Source organism: Neoarius graeffei, chromosome 10 (assembly GCF_027579695.1).
Source record: "Neoarius graeffei isolate fNeoGra1 chromosome 10, fNeoGra1.pri, whole genome shotgun sequence".
Taxonomy (NCBI): Eukaryota; Metazoa; Chordata; class Actinopteri; order Siluriformes; family Ariidae; genus Neoarius; species Neoarius graeffei.
In genome coordinates, this window is record NC_083578.1 from 19,681,445 (window position 1) to 19,703,165 (window position 21,721).

At 39.9% G+C, this 21,721-nt stretch overlaps 1 protein-coding gene across 1 annotated transcript in view; it reads right to left on the reverse strand.

Moving 5' to 3' along the window:
* Nucleotides 1-20,160, reverse strand: part of LOC132893497 (uncharacterized) — a 40,194-nt gene extending 20,034 nt beyond the window's left edge. Inside the window, exons 1-11 of the mRNA XM_060932693.1 lie at nucleotides 20,039-20,160; nucleotides 19,866-19,901; nucleotides 19,712-19,756; nucleotides 19,288-19,417; nucleotides 18,658-18,767; nucleotides 18,369-18,413; nucleotides 18,139-18,274; nucleotides 17,907-18,010; nucleotides 17,515-17,559; nucleotides 17,152-17,287; nucleotides 16,246-16,350 (exon numbers count right to left, since the gene is read on the reverse strand). Of these exons, the coding sequence (XP_060788676.1) occupies nucleotides 16,246-16,350; nucleotides 17,152-17,287; nucleotides 17,515-17,559; nucleotides 17,907-18,010; nucleotides 18,139-18,274; nucleotides 18,369-18,413; nucleotides 18,658-18,767; nucleotides 19,288-19,417; nucleotides 19,712-19,756; nucleotides 19,866-19,901; nucleotides 20,039-20,072 (926 nt within the window). The 5' untranslated portion in view covers nucleotides 20,073-20,160. The remainder of the gene's footprint in view (nucleotides 1-16,245; nucleotides 16,351-17,151; nucleotides 17,288-17,514; nucleotides 17,560-17,906; nucleotides 18,011-18,138; nucleotides 18,275-18,368; nucleotides 18,414-18,657; nucleotides 18,768-19,287; nucleotides 19,418-19,711; nucleotides 19,757-19,865; nucleotides 19,902-20,038) is intronic.
* Nucleotides 20,161-21,721: the final 1,561 nt, after the last annotated feature.

Consider the following 21,721-nt stretch of genomic DNA (forward strand, 5'->3'; position numbering starts at 1 on the left):
CTGCTGTTAGCTCGCGAGTTGTTAGCATGTTCACCATTAGCATGTTATCATGAGAGCTATTAACATGTTAGGATTAGCATGGTAGCATGCAGAGTTCACATGTTTGCTGTTAGCAAGTTCGCCTGAGCATGTTAGCTGTTAGCATGTCACCCTCAGCGTGTTAGCATGCTAAAAGTTAACATACTAGCCATTAGCATGTTAGCCTGTTAGCTGTTAGCATGATAGCTGCCAGCATATTAGCCTTAAAGTGTTAGAATTTTAACAAATAGCATGTTAATCATTAGCATGTTAGAATGCTAGCTGTTAGCATGTTATCTATTAGCATGTTATCTATTAGCATGTTAGCATTAACATGTTAACATGCTAGCTTTTAGCATGTTAGTATGCTGTTAGCATGTTAGTATGCTAACTGTTAGCATGTTAGTATGCTAACTGTTAGCATGTTGGCATTAGCATGTTGGCATTAGCATGTTGGTATGCTAGCTTTTAGCATGATAGCTGTTCTGCTACAGCTCAGCAAGCACACTTTGCATTTTCTCTGCAGAAATGCAGTCTAGTTGTACTTTGTCACTTCATTTGTCTGGTTGGCTTATTTCCTTGGCTGTTTACTGAGTGTTGGTACTTCAACAGAATACTACACTGTTATTCTGTCACTTGTTCATTTGGCACTAGAACTTTGTTGTCTAGAAGTTCAGCACTTCCCAGGTCATCACAGGGCTGACACGTAGACACAGACAACCATTCACACTCACACCTACAGTCAATTTAGAGTCACCAGTTAACCTAACCTGAATGTCTTTGGACTGTGGGGGAAACCGGAGCACCCGGAGGAAACCCACGCGGACACAGGGAGAACACGCAAACTCCACACAGAAAGGCCCTCGCCGGCCACGGGGCTCAAACCCAGACCTTCTTGCTGTGAGGCGACAGCGCTAACCACTACACCACCGTGCGGCCCCTGAAAATTTGATATATTCATATATTCTAGACTTATTACATGTAAACTAAATTTTTTAAAGCATTTTTCTATTTTAATTTTGATAATTATTGCCTAAAGCACCAAAAAAAAAAACATATCGCAAAATATGGAAATATTTCATTTTGAGTTTGACTAAAACAGTATAAATACTGTGTACCTCTCAGTCTAGTTCAGTACATGCAACCACAATTATGGGGAAGACAGCTGACTTGACAGTTGTCTAGAAGACGATCATCAACACCCTCCACAAGGAGGTCATTAATGAAAAGCTGAATGGAAAAGGTGCACAAGCAACAGGGATGACCAGAGTCTTGAGAGGATTGTCAAGAGAAGTCGATTCAAGAACTTGGGGAACTTGGAGGAGTGATGCTGGTGTCAGTGCATCAAGAGCCACCATGCGCAGATGTCTTCAGGAAAGGGGCTACAACTGTCACATTCCTAATGTCAGGCCACTCCTGAACCAGAGACAACATCAGAAGCATCTTATCTGAGCTAAGGAGAGAAAGAACTGGACTGTTGCTCAGTGGTCTAAAGTCCTCTTTTCAGATGAAAGTAAATTTGGCATTTCATTTGGAAATCAAGGTCCTAGAGTCTGGAGGAAGAGTGGAAAGGCACAGAATCCAAGGTCTTTGAAGTCCAGTGTGAAGTTTCCACAGTCTGTGATGATTTGGGGTGCCATGTCATTTGCTGGTGTTGGTCCACTGTATTTTAGTATGGATACAGGTGTTATATTGGGAAATATGCCACTCATATTTTTCATACACGCTACATCCAGGACATAGATATCCAAAACCATGACATAATTCTCTATATGTCACTCATGAGGAAATCGATTAATTGTTTTGATAAATTTGGGTACTTTTTGTTTGTGAATGTGTCTATATCATAAAAAGAACATCACACGTTGGTTTGAAGATATGAAGTTCTTCTCGTGTTGAAAACCTTGTATTTTTCATACGAAATACATCGTGGATATGAACGACTTACGTATTTTCCGATATATCACTCCGATGATGTCACTCCCAGTGTTTTCCCACTGACTAGACACGCTGCAAAAACAGCAAACCGGTTCAAAATTAAAATACTTTTGATTAAATTGCGTATTTTTTTTGTGGCTCTGTCAATACAATATAAAGAACATTACATGGTGGCATGAAGATATGAAGTTTATCTTCTTGTGTTGAAAATATATTCACTCATTCACTTCACTAACTCGTGAATATATTCACCACTCGAAGATAAACTTCATATCTTTGCGCAATCATGTAAGGTCATGTAAAGTTTAAGTGGTGCTTTTATATATATATATATATATATATATATATATATCTCATCTCATTATCTGTAGCCGCTTTATCCTGTTCTACAGGGTCGCAGGCAAGCTGGAGCCTATCCCAGCTGACTACGGGCGAAAGGCGGGGTACACCCTGGACAAGTCGCCAGGTCATCACAGGGCTGACACACAGATACAGACAACCATTCACACTCACATTCACCCCTACGGTCAATTTAGAGTCACCAGTTAACCTAACCTGCATGTCTTTGGACTGTGGGGGAAACCAGAGCACCCGGAGGAAACCCACGCGGACACGGGGAGAACATGTAAACTCCACACAGAAAGGCCCTCGCCGGCCACGGGGCTCAAACCCGGACCTTCTTGATATATATATATATATATATATATATATATATATATATATATATATATATATACCACTGTGATATTTTACCTCGTGAATTTTATTGTTTGTTCAAAATAAACAACTATTTCAATTTTGATTCTTGTAACACTTTCCAAAAAAAGACACCATGTGATGAAGCATTTCAAACGTTATGTTGTTCCATTCTTCCTGCAAACAGGTCTGTGCAACAGTCTGGGGTTAAGCTGTGCAACAGTCTGGGGTCATCGATGTCATATATGTTGTTTTAAAATTTACCACATCTATTGGGACAGAGGGGACAGGCACCCTCTTTTTCCGCAGCCGTGCCTTTAGAAATATCGTATGCCAAATTATTATGGCATGTTACAAAAAAAAGAAAAAATCAGAGTCCTTGTCTCCAATTTATGAATGCGAATGCAGTTAATGCATGAGTCCAAGTCCAATTGCAGCCTTCATCTGTTTTCCTTTTTAATCTGAAAAGTGGTCTCTTATGTGATATGCTGCTCAGATACAAACATTTTTTCTGTAATATTAATTTTTTTGCTGGAAAACGAATGTTGGAATTATAGAATGTTGTTATTGACTCGATAATGTAGAAGTCATAAAATAGCAAATAAAGTTTATATGAAAAAAGTACAGTGTTTAAGATTTTTGCACAGTACTCACACACACACACACACACACACAATATATATATATATATATATATATATATATATATATATATATATATATATATATATATATATATACACACACACACACAAGCACACAAAGGGAGGACATTGCCAACTTGACATTATGGATAACAATTGAAATAATCATGACTGTATGATTGGGTAACAATATTCCTAATCATTAATGATTTCCAAATCACAAAATGATTGGCTCCCGTTTCCTCCCACTGTCCAATTGCCCATAGGTGTGAATGTTTGTTTATCTCTGTGTTAGCTCTCAAGATTGGTAACATCCCAGGGTGTACCCTGCCTCTCACTCGAAGTCATAACATCTGATATGGACCTGACAGAAAACTAAATAGCAACAATAATAATAATAGAAAATAATCTTTAACACCAAGTTGATTGCAAAAACAGCCAAATATTTCTATAGAATGCACTTAAATATCACTTCAATAATACCTTTGGTGGTAACATTTTCACCAGGATTTTCTTGTTAGCAATTTTGACACCTCTGAAGGGGTACCGTATATATATATATACACACACACACACACACACACACACACACACACACACACACAACCCCGATTCCAAAAAAGTTGGGACAAAGTACAAATTGTAAATAAAAACGGAATGCAATGATGTGGAAGTTTCAAAATTCCATATTTTATTCAGAATAGAACATAGATGACATATCAAATGTTTAAACTGAGAAAATGTATCATTTAAAGAGAAAAATTAGGTGATTTTAAATTTCATGACAACAACACATCTCAAAAAAGTTGGGACAAGGCCATGTTTACCACTGTGAGACATCCCCTTTTCTCTTTACAACAGTCTGTAAACGTCTGGGGACTGAGGAGACAAGCTGCTCAAGTTTAGGGATGGGAATGTTAACCCATTCTTGTCTAATGTAGGATTCTAGTTGCTCAACTGTCTTAGGTCTTTTTTGTCGTATCTTCTTTTTTATGATGCGCTAAATGTTTTCTATGGGTGAAAGATCTGGACTGCAGGCTGGCCAGTTCAGTACCCGGACCCTTCTTCTACGCAGCCATGATGCTGTAATTGATGCAGTATGTGGTTTGGCATTGTCATGTTGGAAAATGCAAGGTCTTCCCTGAAAGAGACATCGTCTGGATGGGAGCATATGTTGCTCTAGAACCTGGATATACCTTTCAGCATTGATGGTGTCTTTCCAGATGTGTAAGCTGCCCATGCCACACGCACTAATGCAACCCCATACCATCAGAGATGCAGGCTTCTGAACTGAGCGCTGATAACAACTTGGGTCGTCCTTCTCCTCTTTAGTCCGAATGACACGGCGTCCCTGATTTCCATAAAGAACTTCAAATTTTGATTCGTCTGACCACAGAACAGTTTTCCACTTCACCACAGTCCATTTTAAATGAGCCTTGGCCCAGAGAAGACGTCTGCGCTTCTGGATCATGTTTAGATACGGCTTCTTCTTTGAACTATAGAGTTTTAGCCGGCAACGGCGGATGGCACGGTGAATTGTGTTCACAGATAATGTTCTCTGGAAATATTCCTGAGCCCATTTTGTGACTTCCAATACAGAAGCATGCCTGTATGTGATGCAGTGCCGTCTAAGGGCCCGAAGATCACGGGCACCCAGTATGGTTTTCCGGCCTTGACCCTTACGCACAGAGATTCTGCCAGATTCTCTGAATCTTTTGATGATATTATACACTGTAGATGATGATATGTTCAAACTCTTTGCAATTTTACACTGTCGAACTCCTTTCTGATATTGCTCCACTATTTGTCGGCACAGAATTAGGGGGATTGGTGATCCTCTTCCCATCTTTACTTCTGAGAGCCGCTGCCACTCCAAGATGCTCTTTTTATACCCAGTCATGTTAATGACCTATTGCCAATTGACCTAATGAGTTGCAATTTGGTCCTCCAGCTGTTCCTTTTTTGTACCTTTAACTTTTCCAGCCTCTTATTGCCCCTGTCCCAACTTTTTTGAGATGTGTTGCTGTCATGAAATTTCAAATGAGCCAATATTTGGCATGAAATTTCAAAATGTCTCACTTTCGACATTTGATATGTTGTCTCTGTTCTATTATGAATACAATATTAGTTTTTGAGATTTGAAAATTATGGCATTCCATTTTTATTTACAATTTGTACTTTGTCCCAACTTTTTTGGAATTGGGGTTGTGTATATATATATATTTTGTTGTTTATAAGTGTCTGTGGTGCTCTGAGCTTTGACACTTTTCACACATAGATAGATAGATAGATAGATAGAACCCCAAATCAGAAAAAGCACGCTGAAATTGAAATTAAAACTGAAAACAGCAATTTGTAAATAATCTTTGACCTGTATTGCACTCAAACAATACAACAGCAAATTATTTGATGTTTTAGCTCATGAATTTGGTAAAGCATTTCCCAAATTATAATATTTCCAGGGGCGGCATGGTGGTGTAGTGGTTAGCGCTGTCGCCTCACAGCAAGAAGGTCCGGGTTCGAGCCCCGTGGCCGATGAGGGCCTTTCTGTGCAGAGTTTGCATGTTCTCCGCATGGGTTTCCTCTGGGTGCTCCGGTTTCCCCCACAGTCCAAAGACATGCAGGTTAGGTTAACTGGTGACTCTAAATTGACCGTAGGTGTGAGTGTGAATGGTTGTCTGTGTCTATGTGTCAGCCCTGTGATGACCTGGTGTTCTGAAATTTCTTCCTACCTATATAGCTGCGGAAATTTATAGCTGTATCTGATATTTTGTCCTACCTTGTGAAAATATCCTACCAGCACATATATCTTCTTCCCTCTGTGTTCAGGGTGGTAGCAAATTATTATAGACATCAAACCCCTATAAATATCTGCTTCCCTCCATCTTTTAGGTGGTAGCACATTATTATAGATATCAAATCCCCATAAATATCTGCTTCCTCTGTGTTCAGGGTGGTAGCAAATTATTATAGACATATAACCCCTATAAATATCTGCTTCCCTCCATGTTTTAAGTGGTAGCACATTATTATAGATCTCAAATCCCCATAAATATCTGCTTCCTCTGGGGGGGGTGGGGGGTGGACAGGCTTCACTGCATCGTAGTCCAATGCCTCCCCTGTGTGTGTGTGTGTGTGTGTGTGTGGGGAGACAGGCTTCACTCAACGTAGTCCAATGCCTATGCATTGGACTACGACGCAGTGAAGCCTGTCCACCCCCCCAGAGGAAGCAGATATTTATGGGGATTTGATATCTATAATAATGTGCTACCACCTAAAACATGGAGGGAAGCAGATATTTATAGGGGTTATATGTCTATAATAATTTGCTACCACCCTGAACACAGAGGAAGCAGATATTTATGAGGATTTGATATCTATAATAATGTGCTACCACCTAAAAGATGGAGGGAAGCAGATATTTATAGGGGTTTGATGTCTATAATAATTTGCTACCACCCTGAACACAGAGGGAAGAAGATATATGTGCTGGTAGGATATTTTCACAAGGTAGGACAAAATATCAGATACAACTATAAATTTCCGCTACGGGTAGGAAGAAATTATAGGTAGGACAAAATATCAGATACAGTTATAAATTTCCGCAGCTATAAATTTCCGCTATAGGTAGGAAGAAATTACAGGTAGGAAGAAATTTCAGAACACCGGCAACTTGTCCAGGGTGTACCCCGCCTTTCGCCCATAGTCAGCTGGGATAGGCTCCAGCTTGCCTGCGACCCTGTGGAACAGGATAAAGCGGCTAGAGATAATGAGATGAGATAATATTTCCATTCCTTCTCACAACACTTACACGATGTTTAGGGACTGAAGACACCAAGTGATGAAGTGTTTCAGGTGTTATTTTGTCCCATTCTTCCTGCAAACAGGTCTTAAGGTATGCAACAGTACGGGGTCACCGTTTTAATATTTTTCATTTTATTTTCATTTTCTATTCTCTACTGGGGACAGAGGGGACAGGCACCCTCTTCTTCCGCAGTCTTTGTAATGTATGCAGAATGTGGTTTTGCATTGTCTTGTTGAAATATCCCTGGAAAAGATGCCATCTTGAAGGCAGAATATGTTTCTCCAAAATCTCAATGTACTTATCTGCATTAATGCTGTCATCACAGAAGTGTTAATTACATTTCTCAGTGACACAACCCCATACCATGACAGACCCCGGCTTTTGAACTTGCTGCTGTAATAGTCTGGATGGTCCTTTTTTTGTCTTTGGTTCAGAGCATACAGTGTTCATTTCTTCCATTAAAGACCTGGAATACTGATTTGTCTAACGAGAATACACGTTTCTACTGTGTGATGGTCTATCCCAGATGCCTCTGAGCCCAGAGACGTCGATGGTGCTTCTGGACACAATTAACATAAAGCTTCCTTTTCGCAGCGTAAAGCTTTAATTGACAGTTGTGGATGTAATTCTGTAATTTAGTGCTTGACAAAATTTGCCTAAGTACTCCCACGTCCATGTGGTTATATTAGTTATAGATGAATGACAATTTTTGATGCAGTACCATCTGAGGAATCAGAGATCACAGGGTGTTCAGCTTAGGCTTGTGCCCACATTGAAATTCCTGCAGATTCCTTGAATCGTTTCATAATATTATGCACCATAGAAGGTGAAATATCCAAATCCCTTTGTATCTTTCTTTGAGAAATATTGTTTTTAAACATTTCAATAATTTTCTCACCCATTTGTTGACAAACTGGAGTTCCTCAGGCCTGTCTTTCCTCCTCAAAGACTACTGTACTTACTTCTGAAAACCATCATCTGTGAATCCAGTTTGACACTGATTCATGTCACAATGATTCTAGTTGCATAAAATTAGGAAAGTAAAATCCAAAGCTATCTCAGCTCAATAACCTTCAATGCTATCAGGTTAGTTTTTAAATAAATATTTGTTTATAAAATCAGTTTGACATCTAGCTGAAATGTAAGACCATGAAGCTCTAATCACCATCTGTTTATTTGCACCTGACATTGACTTAATCATAAGACAGACAGATGGAGCACAGATTGTCACCAGCAGCCAAGTGAAACACAAGCACGTCTGAAAACATCTAGTAAAGCAAAATATATAGAAACACTCACTGTCCACTTTATGAGGAACACCTGTACGCTTGCACATTCATATAGTTAACTAATCATGTATTCATGTGGCAGTGGCAAAGTGCATATAATCATGCAGATACAGGTCAAGAGCTTAAGTTAATGTTCACATCAAACATAATAATGGGGAAAATGTAATCTCTGTGACTTTAACCATGGCATGGTTGTTAGTACCAGATGGGCTGGTTTGAGTATTTCAGAAACTGCTGATCCCCTCTGATTTTCACACACAGCAGTCTCTAGTGTTCACACAGAAGCAAACAAACAAATAAACAAACAAAAAGACAGGGTCATCTCTATCCTCCGCCCTATATATCAAGTTTCAAGATATTATTTGTCATATTTTTCAAGTTCTGCTGCAGGAAACCAACCCTACCTCTTAATACTGACCTCAGCAGCCCATGGCATAAGCCCACCGGACCTTTGGTCTAGGTGAGCTAAAAATTAAAATTTCTCACATTTCTTAGTATCAAAAGGCACATATACATTACACATATACCAACTTTCAAGACCATACCACTCATAGTCTTCAAGCTCCGGAAACAAAACCTACCCCTAAGACTAACCTGAGAAACTAAGTCTGAAATTGTTTCCATGGAAACATGAGAAATGAAAATTTCTCAAATTTCTTAGTATAAAAAGGCACATCTACATCACCTTGTTAACATGTACACCAAGTTTCAAATCCGTATCATGAATAGTTTTGGATATATGCTTTGGAAACGAACATTGCTCTTAGAAACTACGTGAAAATCTATTTTTTATGTAAAAATTTGAAAAATACTTTTTTTCAAAAATCCAAAATAGCAAATGGCAGTAGTTCACATATTGCTTGATTTGTATACAAAGTTTCATGAAGATATCTTCAGTAGTTTTAAAGATATGGCCTGCACTGAAAAAAATGGCCTGTTAAAGGGCTGATGACACGAACATGACTCTATGCAATTTCTTAAATAAACTATACAACATGGCAAACATGTTAGATTTCTGTTATAATTACGAGAAAAGAAGCTGTTGTTACGCAAATATCCAAATTTTAATTGCACAGCGCAAGAAAACTGGGTCCATGGCTCGCGGCCATGTTGTGACGTCAGCGGAAGAACACACTGCGGTTCACTGGCTGTTCTACTCTGGTTCTACTCAATGGAAATGGTGCATGAAAACGCCGGTGAACTCTCTAGTGCTAGCTCTTCCTCTTCTGGGAGTCTGGAATTGTGTTGATCTCTTCCGAATAGAATCTATGATAGCCTACCCTCTTTACCCTTTGCCTCTCGTTGCTAGGCGGCAGTTACATGAAAGCTGCAAGCTTTCACAAGCAAATACATGACTGATATCATGCCGACTTTATGATTACATTTATGATTATCATGTAGAATCTATAGCTCTACGTACCTTTTATCTTATGTCGTTTCACAACACATGTTCTGACAGGAGGACTGTCTTTGGATCCGGCATAGCTACTAGTAGACCCCCTCCAGAATACTGGCAGTGTTGCCAGATTGGGAGGAATCCCGCCCAGTTGAGCGGTTTCAAGTGCATTTTGGTGGGTTTTGAACATATTTTGGGCTGGAAAACGTCAGCAGTATCTGTTGCCAGATACTGCTGACGTTTTCCAGCCCAAAATATGTTCAAAACCCACCAAAATACACTTGAAACCTATCAACTGGGCGGGAAACCTCCCAATCTGGCAACACTGTGTAGGCACTGTTGATGGTAGTAACACACGTTTGTGCTGAACTGAACACCCAAGAGATTCTTTTAAGCTGGGAAGGGTGTCAAAACAATCCAAATCGAAGTGTTCAGAGCACAGGACGGATGTTGGTGAGGGCTCCCACTTGTCACAAGTGCGCCTGACTTGCTTCACCCACTTCGCATGCAGCTCGGGATCTCTGGGAAACTTGAATAAACTTACCCCATCCTTGTGGGTTTTGGAGCAAAAGCCGGCAACACAATGCGAAGGCATAATAACTAATATATATATATATATATATATATATATATATATATATATATATATAAAATGTATAATAATAATACTAATAATGATAAACTGAACACCTGTCGCATCAACAACAAACTGGTAAGTTAGGAGGAAGGTTCTTTCGCTGACGTCATATAGCTCCTCCTCCTCTTTCGTCTCCTGGGTGCTGCAGCCCTGTCAAATTTGCCCAAATAACCGCGTTTTTTATCATAACTTGTAAAATAGGCGCCTTCGTGAATTAATATATGGATCATCGGGAATTACTTTTTATGTTATAAAACATCGCCAAAGATGTCAAAAACGTGTCATCAGCACTTTAAATTAACACAAAAAAATCTTGTACATCGGTTGCACTTATTAAAATCATATCCACCAAGACCAATTAAGTCATGTTCTGTTTTCTGAACATGACTTAATTGGTCTTAGTGGATATGATTTTAATAAGTGCAACCGATGTACAAAATTTTTTAACAGGCCATTTTTTTCAGTGTGGAAACGAAAACATGACCGGCTGGCTGGACAGCCGGCCGGCTGGCTGGAACCCGTTTCTATATCCCTTGCCAAACTTCGTTTGGGCAGGGGGTAACAAACAAAAACATCCTGTAAGTGGAGGGTCCCTACACCATTACACCACATCTACCAGCCTGGACTATTGACACAAGCCAGATTAGGTCCATGAATTCATGCTATACTAACCTTACCAGCTGTACCAAACAGACAAGGCTCGATTTTTCCAAACTGTTCAGTTTAGTGAACCTGTGCAGCCTCAACTGTCTGTTCTTGACTGACAGAAATGGAACCCGATGTGGTTTTCTGCTGTTGTAGCTCATCTGCCTCAAGGTTTGACATATTGTACATTCTGAGATGCTTTTCTGCTCACCACAGTTATACAGAGTGGTGATCTGGCAAGTCTGCTGACCTCTCTCATCAACAAGGCATTCCCGTCCACAGAACTGCCAAACAGGATGGGGTTTCTTTATTGCATCATTCTGAGTAAACTTGAGAGACTACTTTGCATGAAAATCACAGGGGATCAGTAGTTACAGTGCAGAAATACTCAAACCAGCCCATCTGGCACCAACAGTCATGCCACTGTCAAAATCACTGAGATTCAATTGTCTACCAATTGGTAAACATTCAGTTGGTAAACATTTACCATATGTATAGTACTGCCACATGCAAAGTAATAATAGAAACCAAAGATGCCTTCAAAAATAATTAAATTAAGTGTTTCTACAGGCGGCACGGTGGTGTAGTGGTTAGCGTTGTCGCCTCACAGCAAGAAGGTCCGGGTTTGAGCCCCGTGGCCGGCGAGGGCCTTTCTGCGGAGTTTGCATGTTCTCCCCGTGTCGGCGTGGGTTTCCTCTGGGTGCTCCAGTTTCCCCCACAGTCCAAAGACATGCAGGTTAGGTTAACTGGTGACTCTAAATTGACCGTAGGTGTGAATGGTTGTCTGTGTCTATGTGTCAGCCCTGCAATGATCTGGCGACTTGTCCAGGGTGTACCCCGCCTTTCACCCGTAGTCAGCTGAGATAGGCTCCAGCTTGCCTGCAACCCTGTAGGACAGGATAAAGCAGCTAGAGATAATGAGATGAGATTAGAAGTGTTTCTACATTTAAAAATACTATAAAGAGGAGTAAACAGTAATAAATGAAGCAAAGTCAGTATTTGGTGTGACAACACTTTGCTTTAAAAATTAGTAATCTCATGTACAATTAGAGCAGTTCTATGAGGAAATGAGCTGTAAGTTTTACTCAGCACGTTGCAGAATAAACCACAGTTCTTCTGGAGACTTCCCAGAGGAAAATTTGGTTTCTCATTTGTATCCCTTCTGTTGCTCAGGAGACAAAATGGTGATTCTCTTTTAAGGATCATTTAAGTATTACTTTTGTCACAGTTCTTTCTCCTAATTTTGCCTTAGGAGAAATAAAAGAAGCAAAAGATGAGACATAGCAATGAGACAAGTAGGAGTCACAAAAGAAATATTAGGGTTTTTTTTTGGGGGGGGGGGGGGGGGGGCTTTTTCACCTTTATTGGATAGGACAGTGTAGAGACAGGAAATGAGCTGGAGAGAGAGAGACGGGGAGGGATCGGGAAATGACTTCAGGTTAGAATTGAACCCGGGTCCCCGGATTTATGGTATGGCACCTTAGTTGACTGAGCCACGACTAAGACTATCTTATTAGTTGACTAATTTCAACTTTCGTGAGAAATAACGCGAACGTCTGCATCATGCGGGATTTGCGGGCGGGAGCGGGACAAAATATGGCAGGCGCGGGCGGGAGCGGGACTGAAAATCATAATTCTTTGCGGGAGCAGGACTGCACAATGCGGGAGCGGGACTGAAAATTCTGTCCCGCGCAGACCTCTAATCTGAGTATTGTTTAAGCCTTTGCTGAGATCTCTTTTGTAAATCAAAAAAGGACTAAACTGAGATGACTAGAATGAGAATGGTTCAAGATTGTATAGAGACCTCTTTTACAAAACTGACGGAGCCTAATCTGAGACTCACCAAATAGATCTGAAATGAGAATTGTGTGAGTTTACAGACAGAGCTCTCTGGTGGATCAGCCTGAGTAAAGTATGAGATGTATAAATTGGTCAACACTGAGCATTATTTAAAACATTGTTGAGAACTCATTTGTAGATTAAAGGGAGTCTACAATGAGATAACTTAACTCTTTTGCTCCAGAGACAAACCTGAGAAGCAGGAGACAAAAGCAATAATCTCATTTTAATATCACTATGATCTCATTATTGTCTAGGAGAAACAATTGAGAAAGAGAAGAGATCTCATTTTAAAATTTCCTTTCCTCTGGGTTTGACTATCACACTTGCTTCTTATTTTTGCAGAAAAACCCAGCAGCCTTCATTAAGTTTGTTTTGTTGTGTTTTAAAAGTGGTCTCTCATGTAGTATATGGCTTTCTTTTCTGACATACAAACAATTTTCTTTAACATTTAATTTTGTGCTGAAAAGTGAATGTTTGGAAATCTAAAATATTGTACTGACTCAAGAATATACAACCAATCAGCCATAACATTAAAACCACCTGTATTATATAAATCCCCCTTGTGCCACCAAAACAGCTCTGATTGATCAAGGCATGGACTCTAATAGAAGGTGTGCTGTGGTATCTGGTACCAAGATGTTAGCAGCAGAAGTCCTGTAAGTTGTAAGGTGGGGCCTCCATGGATGAGACTTGTTTGTCCAGCACATCCCACAGATGCTTGATTGGATTGAGATCTGAGGAACCAAGTCAACACCTTGAACTCTTTGCTCATCTCATCTCATTATCTCTAGCCGCTTTATACTGTTCTACAGGGTCGCAGGCAAGCTGGAGCCTATCCCAGCTGACTACGGGCGAAAGTCGGGGTACACCCTGGACAAGTCGCCAGGTCATCACAGGGCTGACACATAGACACAGACAACCATTCACACTCACATTCACACCTACGGTCAATTTAGAGTCACCAGTTAACCTCACCTGCATGTCTTTGGACTGTGGGGGAAACCGGAGCACCCAGAGGAAACCCATGCGGACACAGGGAGAACATGCAAACTCTGCACAGAAAGGCCCTCGCCGGCCATGGGGATCGAACCCGGACCCTCTTGCTGTGAGGCAACAGCGCTAACCACTACACCACCGTGCCACCGCAGTTTGTCACTATTTCCACAAATTTTATGTTAAAACCATAAGTAAACAGACTTCATATCCAGAAACACTGCCTCCTTCTCTGGTCTGGAGCTCATTTATGTTGGATTGAGGTGAAGTGGAAAACTGTCTTGTGATCCAACAAAGCGAAACTTGAAATTCTGTTTGAAAATCATGAACACCACATGCTCGGTGGTGATCAGTGCACAGTTTAAAAGCCAGCGTCTATGATAGTATAAGGGTGTATTAGTGCACATTGGCATTGGTAGCTTGCATATCTGGGATGGCACCATTGATGTTGAAATATATATACAGTACCGTACCTTGTTCCAGTAGCCCATTTCTCATCAGTTTGCCCTGGTTCCTCAACACCTGACACAGACCTTGTTAGACAAGGCAACATCTGTCATGTTTTTCTGTCTCCATGTCTGATGAAATAGGCAGGTAGCATTAAGGGCCTTGCCTACAGGCCCACACTGGAGTTGCCTCAACCAGGGCAACATCTGTCTTGTTTTTCTGTCTCTTATGTCTGATGAAATAGGCAGGTAGCATTAAGGGCCTTGCCTACAGGCCCACACTGGAGTTGCCTCAACCAGGGCACAAACCCCTGACCTCCTGCACCATAGTGCACTAAGTCAGTGATGCTACCAACTGGGCTATCCACCAGCAGCTTATAGGGTAAGGCAAGGCCTAAGAAGTCAGCTGAAAAGGAAGAACAAGGTCTGGGCCATCAACACCTATGCCCTGCCGGTCATCAGATACCCTGCTGGGATAATAAGCTGGCCGACGGAGGAGGTAGAGGACATCAACTTTACGTACAAGTTTTCTAAGAAAATTCATCCATGCAGTCTCTTCAGCCGACCCTCATTAAGAAAACAGGCTTGGATACTGTAGGTAAGATGACTACAAACACAAGTAGTTAAAAATTTTACTCGTGTCAACAGTTTAACTCGACGATCTGCAAGTACTGTCTTAATCTCATTCCACTTCTTGTGGGCTGAGACGATGCGTTGAATAGTAAATGCTGAATATTCTTCTACATTGGAGATGGTATGTCCAAGATAGGTGAAACTGGTTACATTCTCAATACATGGGTCTCTTATTTTAATAAGAGATCTGGATGCCTTAACATCAGGAAGAACATTGAAACACATGTTTTTTTCTGTCGAAATGGTTAAACCAAATCTTGTTAACTCATCAAATACTTTAAGCATTTCGTTCAACTCAGATACACTTTTACAGAAGAGAATGATGTCATCTGCATAACTAACTTGAATAAGTCGAGTTTCTCCATTACAAGGATGTTCTTTACACTGGCTTCGGTTGGTACAAGTATATGGGATGTTATACTTTAAAAGTACTCCAGGATTACATATCTCTTTACTAATTCGATGGACAACCTCAGACTGTTTACTTGTATTCTGCCTTTCGATTACCTTTTGCACTGGTCTGCTTGAGCACTGTGTTTGAAATGTTTATTAAAATCACAGAACTCATGAACTCACAAGTCTCATCCATGTTATGCTTGCATTTAGAGGATACTTTATTGTGCAATCAACTAGCAGATAAGTAAGCTTCAGAAATAAAATCATTACAGCAGGTGATCATATAAACATGCAAATATTAAGTACACCACCACCAAAATTCAATCACGGTCACATCTGCATGGTAGCAAATCTAAAATCCAGTCGCAGTCCTTTTCAGACTGAAGAGAGGCCACTGGGGAGAAAGCTGGCTTGCCTCAAATTATTCTGTTAATAGCAATAAAACAAGAGATAAAAGATTAGTTGTAGTTCTGCACATTAAATACCTTTCATACAGCATGTACTGTACTTGATAGTAAATAGTTTGGCTTAAGTTAAAAAAAAACCCATTTAATGAAAAATAGGTATATTGTGTTAAATTACAGTATTGGTCCACTTTTTAAAGACATCCCTCCCTCTTTCTATACCTGTGCCTCATTATTTCTTACATCAACTACCTTGAGACTGATTGTGACTTTGACTTGCAATTTTTTTTATCATCTTTAAATATATACAGCTATGGAGAAAAAAAAAGACCACCTTTAAATGGTGGTCACTATATTATACAAAAGTCGTATACTGTATGTGGAGCTCAATATTAGCAGAGCTCATTTATTAGGTATATGAGAGACAGAGGATGGATGGAGAGAGAACCCCCCCACTCACATTTAGACACAGCTGTACACAATTTTCAGGTACTTATAGGTGCCATAGCAGGGGTCAGAGAAGAAACTGTTTGTAGCAGGCACCTCACAAGTGTTCTGTCCTTCACATCTGCAAAACAGGTTTTCATTTAAGTTGTATCCATAAATATTAGTAATGTCAGGGATGCAGATGACAGACAGAGGTAAAAGCTAGAAGAGCTTATTCAGGCAAACAAACCCAATCATGAGGCAAAAAAGAAAAAAGAAACAGTCAGGCAAGGCACAAACAGGGTATCAGAGGCAAAGGCGAAAGAGCAAAATCCAAACATCACCACCATCAGGCTCAAAAGTACAATAACAAACCACTCAGTACCATCAGCCACAAGGAACTGAGTATATACTTCACACTAGTTGCAAAAACAAACAGTCCTTTATCATGTGCTGTGGTGATTGTGAACAGGTACGTATGTGCAATCAATAATCAGAGGCCTATGAATGGTGGCATGCAGGATGGGTGATGTACTCCCTGGCAGCCATATCTGAAGGCCACTGTGAATTCTGGGAAGTGGAGTCTTGAGTGCAAGCAGGTGCAGACATGACAAGTAACGTATTTTAATGATAACAGGCTTCTCATCTCATCTCATTATCTCTAGCCACTTTATCCTGTTCTACAGGGTCGCAGGCAAGCCGGAGCCTATCCCAGCTGACTACAGGTGAAAGGCGGGGTACACCCTGGACAAGTCGCCAGGTCATCACAGGGCTGACACATAGACACAGACAACCATTCACACTCACATTCACATCTACGGTCAATTTAGAGTCACCAGTTAACCTAACCTGCATGTCTTTGGACTGTGGGGGAAACCGGAGCTGATAACAGGCATGTATAGTAATAAAAAAAAGATCACACTTAAGTTAGTGCGTCTGTTACCTAGCTGCAACTTTATCAAATGCACTAGGCGTGTAGCAGTTTGTGTTGGTGAGTTGATTGGCAGGTCGTCCTGAAGAGCATGTGGTGGAATCGGTTCGGCCGTAGTTAGCACTGATGATCTTTAAACGGCGAACACCTAAAATTAGAATTTAGCACAAGGGAAATATAGAATATTAGGATCTATTTAAAGAAAAGCAGTGTGGGAAAGATCCACTTGGTGCTGATGGGATATTGTCTTAAAATCTTTGTTTTACAATAGGTAATATACATACTGTTTAATGTAATCTTTATTATGTAACATGCAATAAAAGAGGTGGAAAATAAATACTGTAACAAAGGAACAAGGAGGAAAAGAGCACAAACCGCATGTCAGCACAGCTGTATCGTGTTCACAGGTCACAATTTCTCCTGTAGGAAATGATTTTGTTTATATATTACATATTATTTTCACCTAATTTTTGTAATACACCTTCAATACAAAAAAAAATCTTACTACCAAAACTACACAAGTTATACAATAGATGTACGTCTATTAAAAATCTTTATTTAAACTCATCTGTAACTTTTATACTAAGACACTATGGTTTAAAAACAAACAAACATGAAATCACCCTTTGTTGGGGAAACTAAGCTAGGTTCAATGTTTTCTAAAGTTATTTGCCCTAATCTACTTTTAGTCATAGATCAAAGTGCCTTAGTTAATTCCTGTTAACCCAAGATTACTAAATGGTAAAAGCAGAAAACAGCGTACTCACGATTGCACAAATAGGACACAGTGAGATATTTAACAGTCCCAACACAAGGATCTGTAAAGAGCTTGAATGAAGCTTCTACAGTGCATCTCTGCTGTCCATTACACCTTTTAATGAAAGTAAGAAAACATGGCCTCCTTAACTAGTGAACACCAAGTGCATCTAGTCAATAAAGGTGAATCTAATAGGTAAAACGTTTATTCGAACGAACGAACAAACAAACAAAAAATGTTACAGTGCAGCCACAGTCGGGAGTGTGTTTGGAGCGTAACAGTTGGTGTTCTGGATCAAACTGTTAGAGAGTCCATTGGAACAAGTTACTGAATCAGCACGTCCATAGTTTGCATTTATGATCTGAATCGAATCATCTCCTGCGCAGAGACACAGATAAAACTGCTGTAGTTCAAAGGCAACAGCAATCAATCATTCAATAAATAAATAACAGAGACTTAGTGAAGTTCTTACCACAGTCTAGTGTGCTGTAGCCATGCTCACAGATCACAACAAACTCTAGAGGAAGGAGATAAAAGCAAAGTGCATGCAATGCTATGATCAACTGGTATGGCAATAAACCATGGGAGATTATTATGAAATTATTACAAAGCTATAAATACAAACAAAAATTGATAGCTGCAGTTTGCCATGAGTATGAGCTCAGTATCAGTGTGTCAGTTGTAAATGTTCTGTATTTAGATGTCAATTCCAAAATTGTCTTAACAGATTCCAACACACCTCTACATCATGCACTACTTACGGCCATTGATACAGTCATAAGTGGTGTTGTAGTACTTGTAGGTTCCATAACATGGGTCAGGGTTGGCAAGTAAATTTGTCTTCACCTCACACTCTCTTAGTCCATTGCATCTGTTTGGGGTAAACAGACCAAATGATCTCACCAGGGTTATGGTGTTGTGTCTTCAGAATGTGAAATAAATAACAGACTGCAACATTAGGTCTATATCTAATATAAAATATCTGCAATATTCTATGACTAATAATAAATGAATTATTCAAGAAACAAAATTAAGTAATTGTGGATATGGTAAGGTTTTGTGGAAGGAGACATTTTATTTAACATTTATGGAAGGAGTCTCCTGTGTCAGTCAGTAAAGGGCAGAATAGGTTGTGCTGTTTTACACATCAAGCTGGATTTTCTGTCTTATTAAGTTCAAGAGACAGAGAAAAGAGAAGCTGGGGAGGAAACAACATGATTATTGCTTCTATGATGTCAGTGATAACTTGTCTCCAGGATATTCTACTACACGTATACTACGGGCCATTTCACGATTATTTTTTCCAAGTTCATGTGGGCTAAGTGAAACTAATCAGCAAACTAACCCATGGGCCTTGTGTTTGACACGTTATAACCCAAATAACACTGTACCTTTCAGCAATAGTGAAAATTTTTGAGGCACAGTCAGTTTTAGCAACCTGAGAAGGGGGCCGACCAACATTACATGTGTTGTTGTCTGTACGTCCATATACAGTAGACTTCACCTTTATCAGTCCAGTACCTGAAGAGACACACATACACGTGCACACACACAAAACAAACAAACAAACAAACAAACAAACAAACAAACAAAAGTCTGGCCATTCTTTTCTGACCACAGAAGTAATGCTCTCTGGATATCTCTTGATTTTTGGCAGGGCATCTCAGAAGCCTGCTCCTTTTCATAGAAATCCTAATTTTTTTTTTTTTATAGTTTTGCAATATTTAGTTTCTTGTAGTAATAATGTTTCCAAAAAGCTATTATTATTATTGGCTTAAAATATGCTGTCTGAAAATATAGGATATTTAAACTTACCACAAGTGAGATGCTGGACATCACCATAGCAGGTAATCATATTCTCTGAAAGTATAAATCATTTGCAAGTCCACCTGAATTATTGACTTTGGCTCTTATATAAATCAGTATTATTTTAAGCTATTTAAAATGTGGGACTGCATTCAGACATTACCTCCAGAAACAAGCAAGTCAGGGGCTGCAAGAAGCACTGTAACACAAAACAGACAGATTACTCAAAGACATCAATTTGAGTAATTGCTTATTGTTATCTCCAGTTAAGATGCAGGTCCAATTTAGCTGAACACACCCATGGATTTTATATGGAATAGCACGGAAGAAACTTACGGGTGAGTAGTGTAAGCCTCAGGAAGAGCGTCATGGTGCTGGATATATCAAAGATTGAGTTGAAAAATCAAGTGCTGCACCATTGGAACATGTCATTTTATACTGAGTTCCAGGAAATAAACCTAATAAAAAAGAATGTTAAACTTGATATCCTTACATTGTAAAGTCCTTAACATACTGAGTTCCAGGAAATAAACCTGATAATAAAAACAATGTTCTTCCTCATACACAAACAGCATACCAACACTTTTAGGCTTTTCACTGCGCTCACTCATGAAATAATTTCACCACTCGAAGATAAACCTTATATCTTTGCATCACCATGTAAAATTCAACCCTTTTAGGATTTTCCCTGACAGGTCCGAATCAGGAAGTAAAACAAACATTAAATATATTACGTTACAGACAGGCGGCACGGTGGTGTAGTGGTTAGCGCTGTCGCCTCACAGCAAGAAGGTCCTGGGTTCGAGCCCTGGGGCCGGCGAGGGCCTTTCTGTGTGGAGTTTGCATGTTCTCCCCGTGTCCGTGTGGGTTTCCTCCGGGTGCTCCGGTTTCCCCCACAGTCCAAAGACATGCAGGTGAGGTTAACTGGTGACTCTAAATTGACCGTAGGTGTGAATGTGAGTGTGAATGGTTGTCTGTGTCTATGTGTCAGCCCTGTGATGACCTGGCGACTTGTCCAGGGTGTACCCCGCCTTTCGCCCATAGTCAGCTGGGATAGGCTCCAGCTTGCCTGCGACCCTGTAGAACAGGATAAAGCGGCTACAGATAATGAGATGAGATGAGACGTTACAGACATTAATAATTGTACTTTCTGTCTGTTGGAGTACTTGACATGCTGGGGAACTGGGTTGGGTTTCCCGATTATTAGATTAATACATGTAACTTGTATTGTGCATTTAAGTTACCAGTATAAGATTATTTAATTTGCTTCATAATGTGATTCTCAGTTCATCTGATTATTTCATTAGTCTTTTACGTTTTATCAGTGAAAATGCATGCATATACATGTATGCTGCATAAGTTACAACACCTATCCTGTTTTAATGAGAGTCAATCCACAATCAGTGAAGTCAAATCAGTCTTAGTTGAGCAAGTTGGTAATGGTATTTCTTACTTTCACCATAAATTGTTATTTATATGACTTTGGTCTATAGCTGTAAAAGGCCTCAGCCTTAAAACGGGTTCCTGCTGTGATGTCACGCACTCAGGGCTGGCTGGCTCAGCGGGGCAGCTCGAATGCCAACTTTGCGGTCAATTTTAACTCTCAAAAACATGTGTTTTTTAAATTCCCATTTATGCAGCATACAAGACTCAAGGATGGAGATACTATCCACTCAGAAATTTATTTTAAAATAAAGGCTCTGCGTATCTCCTTTAAGCTAACGTGGTTTTCCCAAACAACATTGCAGCCAAAGTAGTCCTTTAGTTCACTCTTAACTTACGATGGACCTGGATCACTCTTTCAAGCCTGTCATTCAATGCCCTGTAGAACAGGCATTAATACCTGTCCTAGTATAGAAAATGCAAAAATTAAAGTGCTAGACTGACATACTAGGCTAAAGTGCAAGTGTATCAAGATACAAGTCAGAATCATCCTGTTTCTTTGTTGAGAAGTGTGATAGACGTTGGAATGAATGAGAGCTTGAGTTTGTTGGTTTTACACTTACTCACTCTGTAACA